This window comes from Spea bombifrons, chromosome 12, assembly GCF_027358695.1.
Source record: "Spea bombifrons isolate aSpeBom1 chromosome 12, aSpeBom1.2.pri, whole genome shotgun sequence".
Taxonomy (NCBI): Eukaryota; Metazoa; Chordata; class Amphibia; order Anura; family Pelobatidae; genus Spea; species Spea bombifrons.
Window position 1 is genome coordinate 12131534 of NC_071098.1, and position 25234 is coordinate 12156767.

Here is a 25234-nt window from a genome sequence, read left to right on the forward strand (position 1 = left end):
GTAAAGACTGAGTTAGTTGGGCTTGATTTTCAATATCGGCCAAATCCACTGTGGCCACTAACCGATGGGGCCAAAGACTTAATATAAGCTTAATTCCCATGCAGTTAACAGATGTGGGGCTATATCTGCCAACGAATTCTATGGTGCTACTAGCCCTACATCTATCAATTGCATTGTTTATTAATATATATATATATATATATATATATATATATATATATATATATATAAAATAATAATAATACCAATAATAACAACACTAGTAGTAGTAATACTAATAATTCTTATTTTTGTTATCATTCTTCTTATAGTTATTAGTATTATTAGCAAGTGATTTTATATAAATGTTAAAAACAGTAAAAACAAAAGTGACCTTCAGGTCTTCTTCAAAGTAGTGCAGGTTAGTTTAGAATAGAACAAAAACAGATTTGAAGGAATGCATATCACATACCTGAAATTTACGACCTACATAGTATCATACAGCATAGTAAAGTAGAAATCTGGCAACAAGGTACATGCATATGATTATGAAAAGCCTCTCCTCCCTTTGAAACACAGGTAGCGTTTATTCCAGGAAGCAAGGCTCTTAAAACACACACAGACATACATTCCAAGGAGTTCAAATGTAGCGGAGGCATTGGACACACAAAACTTTGCTATCATGGCAGGTGGAGGGGAAGAAGTGAAAAGCAACTTGACAAAGTTTAGTAAAGATGATTTTGAAAATGAATGGAGCGCTGTGGCTTTAGGTGGATTTGGGCAAGTGTTCAAAGTGAGACACAAGAAGTGGTGGACCGTCTACGCTGTGAAATGCGCAACGTCTGCACTAGTGGATTCTGATCTTGAAAGGTATGTTTGTATATGATAGAGTAATCAGAATACAAGGGTTCGGTACGTGGCATATGTACCTAAACCAGATCTGTCTGATTTTCTTTTACTTAAATGTGCTGTTCCACTTAAACGAAACACGAACTGCACTCTCTTAACACTTCCAGCAAACAAACCTTACCAGATCTGTCACTATATTTGTTTGTCTGAAGGTTTAAGAAAATAAAAAGTTTTCTGTTTCTATAGCAATTACTTATCTGTACCTGCTTATGTGCCACATGCCAATTAAGCATTGCCAGCAAAAAATTATATGGAAGTGACAATATTTTGCATATCTAAAATATAAGATACTGATGCAAATCGTGATCAGATTACTAGAAACACCTTTTCTCCCAAAAATTCCCCATCTATCCCCACCTTTATATGTATCGACACTGAACCTTTGACAAGTGGTTACAGGTACATGGAACTTCCAGTACATATTTTGTGCCAGTACTTCCTTGTACATTAAACTGCACATTTCCTTTTCAATATATGCAAATAAACCAAGATAGTTCATGTAGGAACTTGACAATTCTCATACCAGATCTATTCTCTACTGGGATTGTTTCGGAAATATTCTGTAGGGATGATTACAGTACTGGATACACATAAACCTAACTGGTTTCTCTTTTGTGGAATTAGAATCAATGTGGAATACTATCGGAAAGAAAAATACATATTATTATTATAGTAAAAAATATGTCTAACTATACTGCCTTTTTTTGTTAACCAAAACAGTTAAGACTATTAATGCATAGAAATTCAGGCTGGCATTGCTTGCTGATCTATAACAGTGGCACTCCAGTGGTTCCATTCTAATGATGGTTCTCTATTTACAAAGGAAAAAATACACCAGGCTCACATGGGATCAGAGAAGGCTTCAGATATCTTGTGTTTGCTCAGGCTAATTAGACGCGTAATATGCAGATTCTTATCTCCCAAGTCTTCCTTTTTTGTGGACCCAAATGTCACTGTCCCTCTTTCCTCCTGCGACGTCCATGTTTTGTAGAAGCCCAAAGGGTTTGCTCGACTGAGTCTATCATTGTCATCTACAACATTTACATAATATGTCTGTATATAAACAACAGAAAATGTGTTCGTAGATTAAATTGGGTAAGTACAATTAATATTCCTATCATAAATAGCCATCGATAGGTCCTATCCCTCTAATCACTCGTGCTCAGCACCTAGCCATTACTAGCCAGCTAAGCAGAATTTTTTCTTAAGGCCATAATGGTTTTATGGCTGCAGTAACTTATTGTTTGATTTGTTTTGTCACGTTTGTACTGTGCATGCTTTATGCTAACTTTCTAGCAATACAACCAGGTAAAACAAGGCATTTTAAGTTTGTTGCTATTTACTAGGTTAGGTAAAGGCACCAACCCCTAGCAACCACGAAACAAGAAAAGCCACTCCTCTACACCTTGTGCTTATTAGATCTATTTATTCTATGTATGAAAGGACAAGTATCACATAGACACATATGCCCTACCTATTTGCAGTCTAACTCTCTTTAGGTGCTGAGAGAAATGTAGAAGAAGACTGTTGGAAGCTGTGCTCTTTTCTTGTACTGTATTGTTCAGTACCAAGATTCCAGTAAAAAAGCTTAGGAATCTAACAATTTCTAACAAATCCAAGAAAGATGAATTATACCAGTTCACAATTGGTCATTTTAGCAGGTTATTTTATTTACACTTCTTAAATAGTTGCATAGGAATTAGGTAATATCAATGAAGAATTAGGGTTAAACAATGGAAGTATTTAAAGAATCAGACACACTAAAACAAGTACAAAATATAGCACAGGAGTATTAGAAGGAAATCTGGACAATCCCCCTAAGCATTTGGAAAAGGAACACCTTGAAAAATTTAAAGGGATCATACAATGCACTGAGGTGCAAATTATAGCTGGAGTGTCCCTTAAATGTCTGCATAATTCGTCACAAACGGGTGATTATTATCCATTCACTCAGAGAAAGGACAACAGCATTTTAGTAAATTATCTTCTTGCATATCGGTTGGGTAGTAAATTCTTACTATGAGCCACAATGACACAATTCAGAATACCCTTTTGATATTCTCATGCCAGTCTGATGAGTGCCTGAAGCATTTATTATATAGTAATTCATGTATACTAATGTCCAAAAAGCAATGAGGTCTGTCACATTAATGGCAGTAGAAGGATCTATAGGTGGAGAAGGCAGGAGCAAAGTCACAACAAAAGCCAGGTCAAAAGCCAAAGAATCAGAAGGATCAAAGCCAAAATCAGCATCCACAAGCAAACCGGGTCAGGAGTACCAATTTGGGTCCAACAAGATGCACAGGAGCGATACTCGAGAGACACCAACCAACGGTCAAGGCTAACAGCAGAATGAAGGTTTATATACCTTGCTTCCAGGTTCATTCCAGCTCAGGGAGGGGTGGCACTGGTAGAAAAGCTAAGGGGTGCGCAACATATAGTGAATGGCAACCGTGAGTCAGGCCTGGACACGGCCTACTTGCAGATGCTGTGACAGAGGAGGAGATCAGCTGTGGGATGGTGTCGCTATCTAGCAGATAATTCCTTATGATCCGGCAGATAAGTCCTAACAAGACCCCATTGTGTGGTATGTGAGCAAGCAAAGCGAGCTGCTCCTTCCATGAACAGAAATCACAGTCCTCTAGGGTATTAGGTACACGACAACAGTCTCTTACGATAAAGAAAATGTGTTTATTTCAAATGTGCAGATTCCAAACAGCAATACGTTTGATCATAAATCCAGGCAAATACAGAAAAGAAAATCTTCAAACATAAATAATTTCCTTTCTAATCCAGGGCAGTAAACTAACAAATCCAGTGCAATAAACAGAGATTTTCAGCAACCTTTGTCACTTTCACACTCGGCACTGTCCCAATCCCAGCAGTTCAGCCTCCGTTCTCCTGTCTGTTCCGTGGTCTGCTAGTTAAAGCCTCAGCAGCTGCTAATTAGCCCAGGTGAAGGAGTCCAGGCTATGGAGGATTCTGAGTCTCAAATACCTTCCTTCTACTACCCCCCCATAGACTCTGTCACAGGTAACATTGTTAAAAAAAACACCTAAGAAAACCATAACCCTTCTCAGTAACTTCAGAGCAAATTTGAAAACCTTAACACACAATCTCCACTATTATTTTGGCCCATCTGTCTCTAGGAGTCTGCAATCTATTGTCAAGCAAGCATACTTGCTGTGTTTTACCCAGAGTCTCCAGATGAAGAGCTGCTTGCCTGGGCCACTTGGCCACTATCCTCTTTCTCTAGGCAGCGTAACAGGCAGAATATGTAGCCTATCCTAGGAAGTTCCCAGATACTGTATACAAATGTCTATCACCATTAAAGATGATTCTGTCTGCCAAAAGTGTGCCTTGGAATAACGTAATCTGAATAATAATAACAATGGAATAACCAAGTTAAATTAACAAAAAAGGTAACAAAATAAAATCAATTTACATATTTTTCATCATAATTAAATGCTGTGGGATGTAAATACCTACTGAAAGTTCTTAAGTTTTGGCTAAGCAGAAAAAACAAACAATGAATGCTAGAAATGTTAGAAGGGAATAAAGTTTGTTTTTTTGCTAAAAAAAAAAACATTTTTACCCGCTACATTGTCAAAACATTTTATAAGTCAACTGGCGGTATGTCAAAGGAAAAAGAACCCCTTTTAATATCTGCAAAAAGCATGACACAAAGTTTACTGTGCATTGTCAACAGGAAAAAAACTTTCTATATGTTTGATACTTAGCAAAGAAAACAGAACTACTCTACATAGTAATAGAAATGTTTAAAATAGGCTTTTAGAGGTCAAACGTTTTACCAGTGAAATAGTAAAGTAAACATATATTTCATACTGTCCTACTTCTTTGTCTAAAAAGTGCATTTTCTTACCGCACTCTTGATGTACAGTCAACAAACAATGTTTTAGGACTCAAAATAACCTAGTAGCTTGGGACAATTCCTATAAAGTCATCTCAACTATCGCCATATTTACAGAACGTGTTCTGAGTAGCCATTTTCCTGCCTATCAATGGATGCCATTCCATGCTTCAGAGTATTTTTTGTAGAAGGCATTATATACCTTTTTTTAAAAAGGAGGTGCATTTTACTAAAAGATTGTCTTAATGTCGCCTTTAACTTCATTTCTTATATATTCTCACATACCAAGGTTTCCCATCATTGGTCTTCACTGATTGATCGTGTTTAGATCCTGATAGTCTAAGTTGTTTGGAAGCACTTGTGGTCTTATCCAACCATGTTAAGAATAAAACCTAATCTTGGTAAAATCTTAAGAACATAGGCTTTCTGCAATGGATAGTATGACAATAGGTTTATCAACCTGTGGCTATTTTTCATAAAGCTTCAATCTTTAAGAGTTTGTCACATTTATGTGAAGCAGTGAGATCCAAGGTCAGGCTGTTTAAACACATACGGTTTACTAGCCAATGTGGCCTTACACGTATGGTTTATTTATTGTAAGCCTTTACTATTACATTAAATCTGAAAGTCATATCTGCAGGATGTTTACTGACAACCACATTCTTGCTCATCTCGATTACATAGTAAAGAAACAATGCTTTCATTTCAAGCTGTCCTTAGAGCAGGAATACTAGCCACAAATCAAATGAAGGCCCAGTTATCCACAACTTGGAATGGCTGCATACCACATGTTTAGTTCCCGGTAGGGCCAAATAAATATGTGGATGCATTTTTTTATATCTATCTTTATGTGTTGATTACAGCATCTAAGTAATGTATTCAAATAACCTGTCAAAGAATAGTAATTATTATTTTAACACAACTGTAGCAAGCGACGTATTCTGGCCTAAGCCAACTAGGTCTAGAGTTGCAGGTCCAGCTGGACTGCATGCAGTCCCTTTGCTGCAAAACTAGGGGCCCTTTTTAGGCAACCTACCCTTATGCTGTGTCACCATTCGATGGCCTAGTTACAAGGGAGATCTCTGACCTCCCCAACCAGCCCATTTATACTATTGAGGCTGTGCCAAGCTGGCTTAGGCTCCATAGGATGCATTACAAGATGCTATGCACGTTTTACTGCCACTACATGTTCACTGTCCTTGCTAACTAATCTTACCAAGATTTCTAGATATTATATTTCTACAAAGACAAGCTGTTCATTAAAACGTTACAGTTTTTAAACTGTCCTACGAAAGCACATTTTATCAAAACAGATATAATAGCGCTCTATGAAGTAATAGGTAGACAGTGCTGTGAAAAATATTTGCCCCTTCCAAATTTTTTTGGCTTATTTGTCACGTTTAAAAGTTTCAGATGACCCAGCTAAGTTAATATAAGACAACTTGAGTAAATACAAAGTACATCTTTTAAGTGATCATTTCATGTATTGCAGGTAAAGAGTTAACCGCAATCACTCATGTGTACAGTGATTGTCCCTAAACCTCTTAACTGGTTTTGCCACCCTTGATGGCAGCACTGCTAATAAATGTTTGTGATAACTGGCAATGAGTCTTTCCTATTACTGTGTAGGAATTTTGGCCACTCTTCTTGACAGATTTGTTTTAATTTAGGCACATTCGAGGGGTTTCAAGCATGAACTGCCTTTTTAAGGTGATACCATAGCATCTCAGTTAGATTCAAATCGGGACTTACGCCACTCTAAAACCTTTAGTTTGTTTCTTTTGAGCTATTCAGAGTGGACTTACTTGCGTGCTTCGGGTCATTGTCCTGCTGCATAACCCAGCTGAGCTTGAGCTTTATGTCACGATCTGATGGTCCGATATTCTTCTTCAAGATTTTCTGATAGGGAGCAGAATTCATGGTTCCAATTCTCCCATAGGTGCCATGTTTGTGCAGTCTCGTTCTTATTGTGGAATGTTGAACACAAACCTTAACTGAGGCAAGTGAGGCCTGCATTTCTTTAGTTAGTCTGGGTTCTTTTATGACCTTCCCGATGAAGTCGGCCATGCCCTCTTGAAGGAATTTTGGTAGACCAGCCACTCCTGTGAAGGTTCAACACTGTTCCAAGTTTTCTCCATTTGTGATAATAGGTCTCAGTGTGGTTCGCTGGAGTCCCAGAGACTTATAAATGGCTTTGTAACCCTTTCTTAATGAATAGATCTGTTCTTTAATTTCTTTAGATTGTGGCATCATGTGTGTAACAGTTCTTGGTAAGGATCTACAATGCAGGACCTCTAGCCCAAACAGGGAAACCTGTAACAAGACAACCCACTGGATATAGACAGTAATACAATGCCGGATCAGGGAATAAGCGTTTAATTCATAGTCAGGAATAAGATCATACACAGGAACAGCAGTATAAATGATATTCAGAATCAGAAACAACCCAACGATCATACATAGGAATAGCAGTAAATATCTGACAGCAAACAAGGCACAAGAGCTCAGGTAACACAACCTATAACAGGCAATCCATTCAAGGAATGAACAGTGTATGCCCACCCTCCAGGATAATAGGGAGGCAGATACAATTTTATAAAGAAGCATCCCAAAAATCATTGATCCTTTACACATGTGTGAAGAGTTGTATAAATGTTGCGTAAAATGCTTTTTCCTGTTTTGTATGGTGACAGTTTTAATAGATTTTACATTACATTACATTTATTTAAAAAACGCTGTTCCTCATCCGCTGCTCCACTATGCCAATCACTTCATTGCCCCCCCCATACCCTTCAGAATCCCTGACCTATAGAGCCCTCAACAACTCGGGACCACCTTACATCTCTATCCTCCTATACAAATACACCCCTACCCGCCCTCTTCGCTCCTCTCACGACCTGCGGCTTTCTTCTACTGTTGTTACCTCTTCCTGCTCCGGTATTCAGGATTTCACCCGTGCCGCTCCCCTCCTGTGGAATTCCCTTCCCCGTTCCGTCAGACTTTCTGCCTCATACGCGACTTTCAAAACCTCTCTGAAAACCCACCTGTTCAGGGAAGCGTACAACATTCCTTTACAGTGATCCCAACCATCATCCTAATCACAGCCATCGGAACAAACAGCTTCAACACATCATCACAACCAGATCAACTCATCCCCATCCAAGCCATCCTCTCCTATTGGCTCACTCCCCTCAACCACCGACTAGATTGTAAACTCGCAAGAGCAGGGCCCTCTTCTCCCTTGTACCAGTTTGTTATTGTATGTGTTTATAAATTGTTCTAATGAATGTAACAGCACTGCGGAATCGGCCGGTACTTTATAAATAAATGTAATAAATGTAAAAAAGGATTGTCCATGTTGGATTATGTCCATGTAATCTGGATCCAAATTAGATGGCGTTGCGGGACTTGTCAATGGTGTTTTCACACATCTGCAGCAGCAGGGGAGCAGCAGTCATTTCAGGTACACAGTGGGGCATATAACGTGCTGCTTTAGAGACCTTTTAGCCTACTTCAATTTGCAAGCAAAGTTTTATTTAATTGATGTTTAGATTTAACAGGGCTGGCAGTAATCATGCTTGGGTATGTCTAGTGAAACTGAACGCAATTATCAATTAAATTTGGTTAATGGGTTGATTTATTAACTAAGGGTCAATTGCTTTTTCACATAGGACCAGCTTTTGGACAGGGTTGTATAGCTTTTTTCTTTCTATGCAGGAAATCATCGGTTATAAACTGCATTTTGTGTTTATTCTGGTTATCTTTGTCTAATATTGAAATCAGATGGATTATATAGATTAGAAGAAAAATCGAGAAGGGGCAAATATTTTTTCACAGCACTGTATGATGTAAACTGGCATGGTAGATTAAAAATAAACACTGCTTTGGGCACTCATTCAGTGCTACCTCAATGCAACAAAATCTTAGAACACAGAATGAGCCGTCAATCAGGCACAAAATGCCCAGGGCATTTACTATGCTGTAAAATACTACACATATGTATTTTTATACAAGAATCATTGATTTTGCACATTTTATTAAATCAAATGTGTTTAAGAAAATAATAAAACTAGACAGTGAGGGTTATTTTATCCAACTGACAATATGATCGTTGAACTAGGAAACCTAATGGAATAAAGAGATGTATTTACTAAGCTGTGAGTTGGCTAAAAAGGTGAGACACAAAGTCTTACTCAGTAATTCACTAAAACTAAATTTAACTTGCACAAAATCAACTGCAGGAAAGGGAGGGCTGGTACCTTCTGGCCCAGTTAAAGCCAAGCAGCCCAATTAGCCTTAGTTTTAGAAACTAACGTACGCACTGGGACGCATAATTACACACACACACAAAAACACATGCTAACACATGCTAACACTTATCCTCTAATTTTCTTACTCCTTCCCTCCCTTACCTCTTTACCTCTTCCCAACCTTTCTTTGTTGTGGCTAGCACACACCGTGCAAACAGCCTTGCTGCTCATCAGCCGGCCGCTAGTGATGTCCGGATCATGAACGAATCGTTCATTTGATCCGGTTCTTTTTAGTGATCCGGATGAGTCGGTTCACTAGACTGAACGATTCGTTTGTAGCGGTTCAGTCTGTGAATCATCATGCAGCTGTAACCTGATCCTAGAGCTGTGAGTCATCTGCAGAGCACTCTGGGGTCAGGTTACAGCTCATTAATTCTCACAGGAACGATGACTCATAGAGTCAGAGAGTCGTTCAAAGAGTCGAATGATCCGAAGAGTCGAATGAACCGAAGAGTCGAATGAACCGAAGAGTCGAATGAACCGAAGAGTCGAATGAACCGAAGAGTCGAATGATTCGAATCTTACAGGGATCCGGATCTTACAAGGATCCGAATCTTACAGAGATTCGAATCATTCAGAGAATATCACTGATACCATACTTTTATAAATAAATACATTAATAATGTTCACACTGCCCCCAGGATTTAGATTCCCCTGAGTTTGCCCCCCTTTACCTATAACTGCACCTACAGTTAACTTTATTAAATTAATTAAATTAACCCTCAGTCATCAGCATAAAATTAACCCTTATACCCCATCAACCATAACTGCCCCTGAAATTAACCGTAAAGATCCCATTAACCATAACGGCCCCTGAAATTAACCCTAAAGACCCCATTAACCATAACGGCCCCTGAAATTAACCCTAAATACTCCATTAACCATAACTGTCCCTAAATTAATTGCATGTACTCCAGATAAATTACCTAATAAATTGGTATGGTTGATGGGGTCTTTAGTGTTAATTTGGGGGCAGTTATGCTTAATGGGGTGTTTAAGGATAATTTAGGGGCAGTTATGCTTAATGGGGTCTTTAGTGTTAATTTAGGGGCAGTTATGCTTAATGAGGTGTTTAGGGTTAATTTGGGGCAGTTATGCTTAATGGGTCTTTAGTGTTAATTTAGGGGCAGTTATGCTTAATGAGGTGTTTAGGGTTAATTTGGGCGCAGTTATGCTTAATGGGGTCTTTAGTGTTAATTTAGGGGCATTTATGCTTAATGAGGTGTTTAGGGTTAATTTGGGGCAGTTCTGCTTAATGGGGTGTTTAGGGTTAATTTGGGGGCAGTTATGCTTAATGGGGTCTTTAGTGTTAATTTAGGGGCAGTTATGCTTAATGGGGTCTTTAGTGTTAATTTGGGGGCAGTTATGCTTAATGGGGTCTTTAGTGTTAATTTGTGGGCAGTTATGCTTAATGGGGTGTTTAGGGTTAATTTGGGGGCAGTTATGCTTAACGAGGTGTTTAGGGTTAATTTAGGGGCAGTTATGCTTAATGGGGTGTTTAGGGTTAATTTGGGGGCAGTTATGGTTGATGGGGTGTTAAGGGTTAATTTTAGGGCAGTCATGGTTGATGGGGTGTTTAGGGTTAATTTAATGGTGAGGGTTAATTTAATTAATTTAATAAAGTTAGCTTAAGGTGCAGTTGCAGGTAAAGGGGAATGTAAATCCTTGGGGCAGTGATTATTAATGAATTTATTTATAACAGTATGGTGACATTCTCTTAATGATTAGAATGCCAATGAAGGCAGAGAGTCGTTCAAAGATCCGGATCTTACAATGATCCGGATCTTACAATGATCCGGATCTTACAATGATCCGGATCTTACAGTGATCCGGATCACTGTAAGATTCGGATCCCTGTAAGATCCGAATCTTTGAACGACTCTCTGCCTTCATTGACATCACTGGAGGCAGGGGGGAGGATTCATAATGAAAGGGGCGGGGCCAATCGTTAGTGTGCCTGCACGGAGTTACTGGAAAACAGTAACTCCGTGCAGACACACTGAGTGATCCGAAGATCCGGATCATGAATCGGATCATTTCAGTGAACGAATCGAAATGATCCGATTCACTTTAATGATCCGAACTTCCCATCACTACCGGCCGCTGGCCTTAAAGCACCAGGGCACCCTGTCATTGCCAGTCCAGCTCTGCTTTAAATTAACTTTTTTTTTTCTTCTCATGAGTATGCTTATTGTAGTACCTTTGTAGTACCTTGTAGTTTTAGTACCTTTAGTAAAAACAGATAAATCGTTTTAAAAAATTAAAATCTCAACACAAGTCTAGGCTATTCTAGATCAATTAAAAATTCTCAAAATTGCTAAATCTGGATTTCACAACAGAGACAACAATTAAAATTCACATTGCTTGATTAATTATAGCACTATAACAATAAATAACAAAAATCTATTAAAACTGTCACCATACAAAGCAGGAAAAATCATTTTACATAACATTAATTTGACATTATGATATTTAAAAATCAAGAAACATTAATAACCTTCCACCATGTCAACATTTCTTTGTGGCCAAAGAGGTTGTTCTTTGTATTTCGTGAATGTTCCCCATTATCTTTTTACTTGAAGTGACGTTCTTATTAGAATGCCATCGTTAATAAGCTTATTATGTAAAACGATGTCAGAATGTGTACAGTGCTGCCAAATGCTTATCTGATAAAGGACCATTATTAACATGGTAATCACAAGATTTCATACCAGGTCATGTCTTATCTATTTCTACAACACAGCACGCAAAGGTAAGCCTTCTGTGATAATGACTTTATCATAATGAATATTACTCAATTTGAGTCAGGTTGGGCTAATAGAGTATCAAGTATTAATACGACATGCGCCGGACACGGGGTTCACAAAATTTGTGAAATAGCAGAACCGCTAGAAACAGAGCACTTGGTCATTTGAGCGTGTGTGTGTATGTATGTGTGATTAATGGAATGAATGAGTATTTAAATGTTTGTGAATGAGTGTGTGTGTGTGTGTGATAGCATGGATGTGTAAGGGGGGTGGGGGTGGTAGCATGGCATAGGGAGGCTGTAATCACACTTCTAACATCCCCAGGTTCCAGCATGTACTGGCTGCCTTGGCTTGATAGGAGTGTGATTGCTGTTAGCAGTATATATATATATATATATATATATATATATATATATATATATATATATATCAAGAAATGCATTTTAACCCCCTATATGCCACTCAGCCCCATGATATGCCTTTTAACCCCCTATATAAGGCATATCATGGGGCACAGTGGCATATAGGAGGGTATAAGACATTTCTGATATGCCTTTTAACCCCCTATATGCCCCTCTGCCCCATGATATGCCTTTTAACCCCCTATATGCCAGAGTGGCATATAGGGGTATAAGGCATATCATGGGGCAGAGGGGCATATAGGGGGTTTAAAGGCATATCATGGGGCACAGTGGCATATAGGAGGGTATAAGACATTTCTGGAGGCAGAGTGGCATATAGAGGGTTAAAAGGCACATCATGGGGCAGAGTGGCAAATAGGGGGCATAAGGCATTTCTGGGGGCAGAGTGGCAAGCCTGGGGGCAGATGTGCATAACTGGGGGGGGGCAGGTTGGCAAATAAAAGGAAATAAAAAATATATTTTTCTCAATCATAACTTTTATTAAATATGAAAATTAGTTTACATGAATTAATATTTACTAGTAAAACTTTTTTCCTATAGGGTAGTCTTATATTCAGGCTTTTTGTTTTTTTCCTAAATTAATATTTTGATTTTGGGAGGTCGTCTTATAATCAGGGTCGTCTTATAATCGAGCAAATACGGTACTTTCCCTACCTATAACGATCATGCCCTTTCGGAGATAAGACTACATTTGTGTGTATATGTTTGGAACAGTATGCATTGTTAAGCTCTATCATTGCTAGTGCTGGCACTCTGTGCTTTTACATTCAATAAGTCACTCCCTAAATATTTATTAAGCTGCATTCCTGAAAGTAACATTGTCCTCAGCAAACCTGCTTGACTGCAAACAGGTGGTTAAACTGGTTTTATCGAGTGTACGTTAACTTAGCATTGCATCATTAACATTGCCCAGAATTCAATCGTCTTTTGCAGCGTAACATTACTGATCTGTACGCAAAGGAAAACTCCAGGAGAAACCTTTTCCACTTAAACTGTTCTTTCATAGACAAACAAGTCCACTTAGTCATGGTCTTAAAAATGCAGCTGACATTAGTATTTGTTTATGTATTTCTAAAGATCGGTATCAACGTCACAGTTTAATTTTTCTATGAATTTCTTTGGGTTTTTTTTTTAGTAGCACATAACAAGAGAAAAATCTAAAGGACTATGTCTTTAATTTTATTAAAACAATAAATACATGTGTATGAAAAAGTGGAACATGGGCCTGCATGCCCCTTTGAATATATATATATATATAATTGTGGTGTATGTTTTGAAAAGTGGTCTTGTCTTAATAGCACCCTGGTATTACATTTTTTTTATATGTAACCACAAATATATTAGTCCGCTGTATTTATTCCCTTCCTTTGTCAAAAATATGTTTTTATCCTTTAATTTTAATATATACATTATATATATATATTTAGTAATTCCAATCAATTTATTTAGTAATTCCAACTTGAATGACTGATTTGTCTGCCTGTTCATCAGTCTCTCTCTGTATCTACCTATCCATCATTTGTATTTGTAACACATTACAAAAATGAAAATTAAAAGACATCTTATAATTGGGTGTTTTATTGTGTTACAGAAAACTCATTTGCATGAAAATCTCTTGAGCATGTTGCAAATAGCCTTGATTAGCTGAGGATTAGATCGGTTGATTAGTTTAAGATTCTCATGTTTTTAATTATGCTGTAACCTCTCGAGAGGTTCAAAGAGTGTTGCTTAGGAAATGTATGTTGGCAAAATTGAGAGATTTAAAGAAGATGTCTATTCAAAGCCTGAAACGAAACACTAGAATCAAAACGTGAGACAGATCCCAAACAGAGCTTTTACATATGATTCCGTCACTAGAGCCACTTATGGCTTCTTAATCATTATTTACTATTTAACAGAGAATGGACTACATTACAACGTTTACTAGCAATTGTTCCTTTTGATTCCTTACAACTTGGCCACTGGTACAAAAATGGTCTATACAACATCCAAACTATATATAGTAGATCCTTGGCATATATTGCCTATAATTTGGCTCCTACAAACGTCTCACCTGCATAGATCCTTTCATTTTCTTTATTTTTAGCCATTCGGCATCAGTTTCCATTTCCTGGACTGATAATTACCATTTTCTAAACATAAGACGCTGACAAGTGGATTGTTCAGGATAGCTTTATGCCAATCCTTTCTTGAATTTGTTTACTGTGGAAAAATGGATAGACCAGACATTCCAAATGGCTCTTGCGGGAAGAAAAACTCTGTTGGGATTAAATATGAAAAGTAATTTTGATGGAAATGGTTTAAAACTGGACTATCACCATGGTAACCAATGGAATGTTATTGCCGGTTGCACCTTAAGTTGCTATGATAATAAGATTAGTATTAAAACTTTGCATCAATTTTGTCACGCACGGCAGCGCCAGGTATGCAGGTACATAACAGATTTCTCTTTTATTAATAGACGGTAGTCCCGGGTCAACCTTACATGTCATATTTATTATGCTGCCAAGTTATGAGCCGTGTGTTTTGATTCCCTTCGTTTGTATAAATGTCTACAATTAGTCACAATAAAAATGCTTCCTGCGAATTTGTAACATCAGCAAATACTCCATACGTCTACTTGCGGTCTGATCATACGACGTGTGATGAAATATCTCAGACCTCAGAAGCACAATCATTTTACAAGTGCTTGTCTTGTAGATGAGGCCAATTCTTGTAAATCTTTCTTACTCAACATACGCAGCTCTTTGAGGGACGGTAAAGAGACAGCTCTCAAAATAATATACTTTTCATAACTAGTTTATCTTGTTTCAAGCGAGTCTCTGTAGAAGGTGATGGGAGATGGGATCTGTTATTCCAGGCCTTTATATATATATATATATATATATATATATATATATATATATATATATATATATACACATACATACTGTACATATATAAAAGTTTAGATTTAGTTTTACTTTACTGAGAGGGTGGTGGATAAGAGGAACAGCTACTCGCAGAAGTGGTAAAGGCCAGTACAGCGATATGGCTATCCTGAATCTAAGACGAGACCATGGACAGTTTTACGCCGAATGGGTGAATTGTTCTTATCTGCCATCAAATTCTACGTTTCTATACTTAAAACAATTGAAATGGAGTGAAGCTCAAACTGGTACCTAGCCAAGACTCTGAAGGAAGTGATAAACATAAAACATGGAGAAAAGCGAAGCATTTTTAGTTCCCTAGGAGAGGAACGTCTCTGGTGCTCTATTCCTTCATTCACTTACTTAGGCAAAAGGTACTTCTTTCCCCATATGATTGAAAACTATGCTTTCAGGATATTATAAAAATACTTTTTCTATTACTCAGACAGCTGCGACTGCCACTTACACCAGCGGTCCCCAACCTTTTTGGCACCAGGGACCGATTTTGTGGAAGACAATTTTTCCACGGAGTGCGGGTGGGTGTTTTGGGTCGGATGCAAATATATCTGCAACTTCTCTGGTTGTCTTCCCATCCATAAAAAGCACATAAAATTGTGCCACTCTGCCCCCAGATATTACACTCTGCCTCCTGATATGACACTCTGCAACCTGATATGCTTTATGCCCCCCGGATATGCTTTATGCTCTCCTGATATGACACTCTGCTCCCCTAGATATGCCACTCTTCCCCCTTGATATGCTTTATAGCTCTCTAGATATGTGACTCTGACCCACTAGATATGTCACTCCGTCCCTGATATGCTTTATACCCCCTAGATATGCCACCTTGCCTTCTGATATGCTTTACGCCCCCCTAGATATGCAACTCTGCTCCCATGATATGCTTTATCCCCCACTAGATATGCCACTCTGACCCCGAGATGCACCCCCAGACTCCCTGGTGCCTAGTGGGGGCAGCCGATGTACTCCTGGGAGATGTGCGTAGACAACTTCTGCTGCTGCTCCTCATATCCACCGGGACTTCTATGATGGAGCACCAGCCCATAGAAGCCCCGGCGCATCGCGCAGACATACATCGGCTGCCCCCACTAGGCAGCAGCGGAAGTTGTCTGCGCGCATCGCCGCTCTGGAAAAAACCTTGTCTTATAATCGAGCAAATATACGGTATTAGTGCGCATTATCTCTACCTCATTACCGATTGGTTTATAAAACTTAGAAACCTTTATTTTACTAAATATCAATGTTTTTGTACTTAAAAACATGCTCTGAAAAAACCCTCAAATGTGTTTATTAATTCTTCCTAGAACCATGATACAAAGATTTACATTTGTACTGTATACAAACGTTTACAAAGGAATTATTTCCTAAAGTAGTTAAATTTAATAAATTCTTTATTTCAAGGGATCGTAATTGGGAATAGTTTGCATTTCTAAAAAAATGTTGATATTTGTGCAACCACTTATATTTTTTTTTTCATTTTCACCTATTTTTTTTCTGTATAGGTACAGATTGGTAGTTGAGAATACATTTTATAACTCATTAAGGTTATATATAAAAAATGTTGAACTGTTGTCTTAACAAAATAGTAAACAGTGAGTATTCTTGCTGATAAGACCATTGCTATGGTTGCCATTGTTAAAACAGAATGACTTATTGTAATAGAACCCTTGCTGTTGTAGGATTTGAAATGAACCAACTTGTTTCAGAACTGATAAAGAACTATTTAAATAAATTTCTATAATATATTATTGTTACAGCAAGGAAACATATAACACCTTAATTGAGGAAGCATCCAAGATGGAGAAGATAAAGTTCCGATATATTGTCCAGATCTATGGAATTTGCACCAATCCTCTGGGGATTGTAATGGAATACATGGAAAATGGTTCTCTAGAGAAACTATTGCCCACTCATGTCCTTAGCTGGCAATTAAAGTTTCGATTTATCCACGAGATAGCTCTTGGGATGAACTTTCTTCACATCATGAAACCTCCTCTTCTTCATCTGGACCTAAAGCCTGGAAATATTCTTCTGGATGAACATCTCCATGTGAAGGTAGGTCCAGGTATGGTGCTGTGAAGTAGAAATAGGATCTCCATCCTTTTTAGGAGTTAATGCAGAAATATGATGGAAATCCTCCCCAAAAAGACTGTACATTGTTTAACTCATCTATGGAAGTGGTTCACACCAAGCCACATGCCCTCTGTATTGTCCATAACATTAACTTATTTTGATTATTATGGAGAGTATTGATATTTAAAAACTTACACTACAATATCAGCATAAAAGAAGGAAATCAACGTCTGACATTAATATACCCATAACAAAGATTTTGCATTTACATTTTTAGTTTCAAAACCCAAATCTTTATCTTTTGATTGTAATGTAATTTTGTTGGGTGATAAATGCAACAATTTGAAGAATAATCTGCATTATGTTTAAAAGGGCAGTGACAGCAGCACCTGGGTTCCATCTGAGAATTCTCCAAAAACTTTGTACCATCCAGTTTACTCTAAATATATAAATATATATTAACCTTGTAACTATCCTGTTAAATCTATATAAATATATTTACAATAAACAGGATGGGTGCAAGATGTTTGGTGGCATCTCAGTTTGAACACATGTGCTGCTGCCACTATCTCTCCCCTTTCTCCCAATCTCTCCTCTTTCACATAATCTCTCACCTATAGCTTTCTCTTTATATCCCCATTTTCGTACTATTTCTCCTCTTTCTCTGTATCTCCTACCTTTTTTAATTCCTGTGGTGGGAGTGAGGTCTGTTTCTAAAGACCTCTGTTTCAGTGCTCCATTGCTGTGCACATGGCTTCAGTGCTGTGCACCGTGATATGACATCATCATCTATAGCCAGTATGCTTCGGGATGGAACAGTAAAACAGAGGTCTTTATGAACACACCTTGTGCTCCATTTATTTTGGGCCAATTTAAAAAATTAACCGGTCAGTCGGCAACCTGGTTGCATGCCACAACAGATGCCTTGGAGTGGCTGTTGTGGCACATGTGCCATGGGTTCACCATTGCTGTAATATACTGTTAAATCCACTGTGTGCTGTTTTAAATCCAGGAGAATTATCTTGAAGACTAAGTAATGACTCAACTAACCAGTTGAGTGCACCAACTATCGCAGAACATATAACTTATATTTTATTAAATCAATCATTTAATTAACTTATGCAAGCCCAGACTGATCATCTGGCACGCTGTGAGCTGCTGCCTGAAAGTGCCCCATATGCCCCAAGGTTTGTGGGATTTTCCTGGACATATAGTGAAAATTGCCCACTAATTGGAGGCCTTATTAAAAAGTATCATGGCATGACTGCCCAAAAGTGAACAACTTCACAGACAATTATACATTAGGCACAGATATGCCCGGCTGCACCCTACATGAGCATAAAAAATTAAAATATTATAGCGGCCATACTTTGTGTCTGCAAGCCTTAAAGTGCCAGGGCTGCCTCAACATCCTCAGTCCAGCCCTGAAGCTATGTACAAAAGGGCTAGGAGCATGTTCTGAAAATGAAGTATGTAATGATAAATGTTTATATAACAAGGAAACATAGGCACTGGCACAGACATGCAGCGATCCTGACATTAGGCAATGCCAAAGACCAATGTATTGGCATTCACATGAACAGTTTTTGTGCCGGACAACAATTATTCAACTTGACATATTCCATTCCAACTGTTCAGGGAATTTGAAATGTAATGCTTCTCTGTAATACTTTATGAATGACTGTGACGCTGAGAGATGGGATCACTTTTCTCCTTAATTTTTCATTTATCTGCCAGGCTGTAGGGTCAGGTATACAACGACCCCTAGAAAACATTAATCATTTGTCAATTTTCTATTTTAAATAGTTTTCCCATATTTATTTCTGGCTTCTATTTTCTGCCTTTCCCCTGTAAGATTTTAGGGTGGAGTGGACCTGTCCCTTTTCCAAATCCCACATTTTACAAGTTCAGTATACTTAATGCATTGGTGCTTACAGATATACGGAACTGATTTATGTATTGGAAATATCCCTGGGGGTTAATTGACTAAAGTTGTCCAGAAAATTAGGATATTTGCTTTACAAAAAAGGCACCAATATACCCTGAGAAAGTTCCATTTTATGGCAAAACATGCATTATTACTGCTCCATTTTGTCTAAGATGTCCAAAATTAAAGAAGGAAGAGTGGAAGGGTTTAACTTGTTGGAGTGGATACAGCATTCATGTAACGAGAAAAGTAATTAGGACCACTATTCCCACTGGTACACATAAGGCAGGTTTCTAACACATATATATATCTCCTATTTCCATAAGTAAACACTATAAAATGTGGGATTATAGGAAGTAGTAAATCCAGTCTTACATCTGTCAGTATTATCTGCAAGGTGATCAATAATTCCTTTTAGATCACCATCTGTTTTGGTTTTCGTATGTAATACATTTACAGTATCTCACAAAAGATTACACCCCTCAAATTTTTGTAAATATTTTGTAATATATTTTCACTGAAGAAATGACACTCTGCTACAATGTAAAGTAGTGAGTGTACAGCCTGTATAACAGTGTAAATGTGCTGTCCCCACAAAATAACTCAACACACAGCCATTAATGTCTAAACCTTGGCAACAAAAGTGAGTACACCCCTAAGTGGAAATATCCAAATTGGGCCCAATTAGCCATATCACCGACCTGATGTCATGTGACTCATTAGTGTTACAAGGTCTCAGGTGTGAATGGGGAGCAGGTGTATTAAATTTGGTGTTATCGCTCTCACACTCTCTCATACTGGTCACTGGAAGTTCAACATGGCACCTCATGGAAAAAAACTCTCTGAGAAGTTGAGTGCACGCGCTCAGCGTCATATCCAGAGGTTGTCTTTGGGAAATAGACATATGAATGCTGCCAGCATTGCTGCAGAGGTTGAAGGGGTGGGGGTCAGCATGTCAGTGCTCAGACCAGACGCCGCACACTGTATCAAATTGGTCTGCATGGCTGTCATCCCAGAAGGAAGCCTCTTCTAAAGATGATGCACAAGAAAGCCTGCAAACAGTTTGCTGAAGACAAGCAGACTAAGGACATGGATTACTGGAACCATGTCCTGTGGTCCGATGAGACCAAGATAAGCTTATTTGGTTCAGATGGTGTCAAGCGTGTGTGGTGACAACCAGTGTGTCTTGCCTACAGTCAAGCATGGGGGTGGGAGTGTCATGGTCTGGGCCTGCATGAGTGCTGCCGGCACTAGGGAGCTACAATTCATTGAGGGAACCATGAATGCCAACATGTACTGTGACATGCTGAAGCAGTGCATGATCCCCTCCCTTCGGAAAATGGGCCAAAGGGCAGTATTCCAACATGATAACGACCCCAAACACACCTTCAAGATGACCACTGCCTTGCTAAAGAAGCTGAGGGTAAAGGTGATGGACTGGCCAAGCATCTCTCCAGACCTAAACCCTATTGAGCATCTCTGGGGCATCCTCAAACGGAAGGTGGGGGAGCGCAAGGTCTCTAACATCCACCAGCTCCGTGAAGTCGTCATGGAGGATTAGAAGAGGACTCCAGCGTCAACCTGTGAAGCTCTGGTGAACTCCATGCCCAAGAGGGTTAAGGCAGTGCTATAAAATAATGGTGGCCACACAAAATATTGACAATTTGGGCCCAATTTGGACATTTCCATGTAGGGGTGTACTCACTTTTGTTGCCAAGGTTTAGACATTAATGGCTGTGTGTTGAGTTATTTAAAGTTAAATTTACACTGTTATACAGGCGGTAAACTCAATACTTCACATTCTAGGAAAGTGTAATTTCTTCAGTGTTGTCACATGAAAAGATATAATTAAATATTTACGAAAACGTGAGGGGTGTACTCACTTTTGTGAGATACTGTATACTCTGTTAAGCTTCCATCAGCTTACTGTTCACATAAAGCAGCAAGAAAGGATCATTATAAAGGGGAAAGGTAACACTAAGATACTAGGTTACCTTGACACGTTGGGAAATTGTATTGCATTGTATGTGATTTTGCAGGTTTGTTAAAAGTTTCCTTTTACAGAGAATGTTTAAAATTCTTTACTGTGTAAACAATACTTGAAATGCACAGGCAAGAAGACAGCAGTATCGCAAGTAGGTAGGGAGGTCATGAGAAAAATGTGTTGGATTCATCCATTCAGTGTTGCACCATATTGAAATCATATAGGCGTGCAGTCTAAATCAGTAATAGTGTACTAACACTTAAAGAATATAATACCTTAGAGGACTCACAGATTGCCTTACCCACTGCTGGTATCATATTTATTCCAAGCGTCAGCTAACTCTCCCTGATTAACTCAGAAATGTCCTACACCTCTGTCTGTTATTGTAATTTTATTTAATTGACAAAGGGCTTTCAGCAAAAGGTTTGACGGGTTATGTCTGCTAGCATCAAGTTAATTATGCAAGAAATATAGACTATGCATCCAAAGTAGGTTTCACTTCTAATTCAGGGATATCATGCTAATGTTGCAGCATTTAATCAACATCAACAAACTCATTTCCCTTTTAGTATTGTGGTTTAATGACAAATTGTATGCCAGATCTCTGTCTTCTGAACAGCCATAGCTCATCTGTAATGTTTATTTTATAGCGCTCATAAAGAGTTTGCAAAAAAGATACATCTTAACTAGTCAAGATAATACTTATTCTATTCAATATAATATAAAATAACATAAACAAAAGTGGGCAATCCTACTATAGGTACAAGAGAAATATAGGACAGCTGATAGTAGTTCAGAGGGATAGCCTGTGATACCCAAGAGCAACTTAAAAAAAATCGGCCTTTTGAGGAAAAGCGAGCAGCCCAAAAACTGGAACTGTTTTAGATGGCCAAAGAAACTTGACTGCGTCGGCCTAGATCATTAGGACCCGAACCAAACCTCATTCTAACCTCTTACCCTAAAATGATGACATGAGGCATTAAAGTGGGTAAGAGTGTTGGCCACAGCTTTATTACAAAACCCATACCATCATTAACATATAACGATAACCAAAAACAACCCGCCAACTGCTGAACCTTGCCCCAAAACAGCGGTCAATTCTTCTTGTTCGTCTTCTTGGGGGAAAAAATCTTCGTATTCCGCAAATGGATTAACACGGTATGAACTACGCAGCAGCTTTGGCGCCAGGATTTTAAATGTCCGTAGAAGCAACTCTATTGGTCGCCTACAGGGCCCTCCTCTGCCATCAACCAATGAAATACCCCTGTACTTCATTGGTTGATGGCAGACGAGCCCCCTGCTGATGACCAATAGAGTCGCTTGTACAGACTTTTAAAATTCTGGTGCTGCAACTTGGCCGGCAGAGACCACTGGTCTCCCTGCTCCAACAGTTAAATGCCGGTACAAGCGACTTTATTGGTCGTTCGTACAGATTGTTAACTTTTGGAGCAGGGAGACCAGTGGTCTCTGCCGGCCAAGTTGCACCGTCAGGGGTTATAGAGCCATGCAAGTTAGCCTATTGGTTGCCTACAGGGGCCTCCTCTGGCATCAGCCAATTGGTTGATGCCAGACGAGCCCCCTGCTGGCGACCAATAGAGTTGTTCGTACAGACTTTTAAAATCCTGGTGCAGCAACTTGGCCTGCAGAGACCACTGGTCTCCCTGCTCCAACAGTTAAACGTCCGTACAAGCGTACAATATTGTACAATATTACAAAGAGAAAAATAGCAAACAACAACATATACATCTAAGAAAAGCCACAGGAATTGTTTTTGGGTAAAAGGGTGGGAAAGATCCTGTACACGAGAAACCAAGCGGGAAAGGTAGATCCCTCCCCTTCTTCACTTTATAAACACCACAGTACCAATATTGTTTCACCCACCACCGCCAAATTCGGCAACCGCTGGTGTACGCTTAGATTTCAGCCTGGGCAAGCAGTCATATTCCCCCTTTCCTAATGGCCTTAACCCATGGGATGCGAACCTTTATTCACAGAAGATGCTCACTGAATCCATGTAAAGTATAGTTTTACATATTTTATAAAGAGTACATTACAAGTAAAACTCTCTGAGTAGATTAGCATTGATACCATAAGAACAGCCCTTATTACATGAATGCCAACTGAAACTGTCCATAAGCTGAGCTTCTTGACACTTAAGACAGACCCATAATTTCAGTTCTAAACTCTCTAATCTCCTTCCTATATTTGCCCTTATATTGACTGATGTAAGCCAACTGCATCAATTCTCCACTTTTTCCGGTTACTATTTAGATGAAAAACATCCCCTCCAGCAAAGTAATTTAAATCCAGAGCAGATAGGAATGACAGAAATGCAGGAACTGGAAACAGTGTGTTGAAGGTTATCGAAGTATGATTTGCTCTTTGAGATGTGATTGGACGGATCCAGAAGCACTTAGGCACTTAGATCAGAAGGTGTGATGTTCAGAGTTAATTTGAATACACAGGGAGACGCAACTTGATAAGTATTGCTGCTGACAGTCATGTTCCAAAGTCAATTAAGACACTGCAACACTATGTAACTTCGAGGACTCGTAAGAAATAACATGAAGGCAACATTGAAATGAAATAAAGTATTTATAATTATGAAACCACATATGAAGGGGAAATGAAAACATATTCATTTAAAACAATGTTTACTTCTTAAATGCATTTTTACCTTCTGAAGATATCATGAAATTCAAAATGAATTCCTAAAGGAGGTTGAAATATGAGTAAAACAGTAAATTGGAAAAACCGTGAAATATAGAAGAAAAAAATATTCAATCTACCTTCAATCATGTGATGTCATATGACATAATGGGTGGTGAGGCTTATTTTTAAGATTATGGCAATAGCAATCACCTTGTGTCCTAGCTAATGAGCTGCTGTATTAGTCCAACCCACGCAATATTATATATACGCAATATTGTGACTGTTTGGCCCGTAGAACACTATGATTCACTTATATCCAGCAAACATTCAGAGCTCCTATGAAACATGAACATGAGGTGAGAAAAGTGGAGTAATAGGGAATTGGGACCTAAAGAATGCACTTAACTCCTATAATGCGGCACTTGAAAGGCTTGTACTCCTCACCCCAACAGGTTCATACCATTAGGAGCAAATCCTGTAGTGTAGTGTAAAGCCAGGAGTATTGATTTTACAATATTGGTGGTAGAACAGAAAATATATTTGGTATGCAAACCATTTTAGGATTGCTCACAAAGGGGTCCCTCAAAAGCCCACCATTCCTGCCTGCCACTTTGTGTAAAAGTACCATACGGCTAGATGGCAGCTCACAGGCAGGGTTCTCAACTCCTGATGTACCTATATGTATTAGTGTATATTTGTTGGCGCTTAATAAATAAAAGGTAACATTTTTTTTTTATTGGTGCTAACTGGGACAACAGGACCTCAAAGACATGGTCTACTAATAGGATTTGTAAGCTTTCTATAGTTTTAAGGCAAATGTTCTCATTTTTCAGATTTCAGACTTTGGTCTCTCACAATGGAAAGAAAATTCCACTCATCAAGAATATATTGAGAAATCAGCCATTAAAGGAACCCTTAACTACATTCCTCCTGAAATATTCTTGCAAAGCTGTCGTGTTCCAGGGATCAAATATGATGTTTACAGGTATATATTTAAGTATAATATAGAACGGAAAATAAGAAACGTCATATTAATTTTCTGTTTCGGTAAAGGTACAATTGTTAAAAAAATAATCTTACATTTGTTATTGTCTCTTGCCAAAAGCCAAGGTGAAAACAAACGGTGATTTGCAGAATCAAAATGTGTCTATGGTTGTCAAATGCATCCCAGCTGTCAATCTGTTCTCCTTATTGCATATAGGTATGTCAGTGAGGATGGCGACCTGCTCTTATACTTCTAAGGAGATTGTTACAATGGCCTTCTGACTTTCTTACTGACCCAAATAATTAACTTTTCACCAGCTGGGAGAACAATTTATTCACTGTCATCCAGGCTAATAAGCACCTGAGACAGTGGAATACAATTACGAGACCTGAAGGACAAAATTGCTTCCATAACAGAAGTATCAGTGATACTGTCTGTTTTTTAC

At 38.5% G+C, this 25234-nt stretch overlaps 1 protein-coding gene across 1 annotated transcript in view; it reads left to right on the forward strand.

Annotated features, from left to right (window-relative positions):
• Nucleotides 1–599: 599 nt before the first annotated feature.
• Nucleotides 600–25234, forward strand: part of ANKK1 (ankyrin repeat and kinase domain containing 1) — a 32990-nt gene continuing 8355 nt past the window's right edge. Inside the window, 3 exon segments of the mRNA XM_053452355.1 lie at nt 600–849; nt 16926–17223; nt 24638–24789. Of these exon segments, the coding sequence (XP_053308330.1) occupies nt 662–849; nt 16926–17223; nt 24638–24789 (638 nt within the window). The 5' untranslated portion in view covers nt 600–661.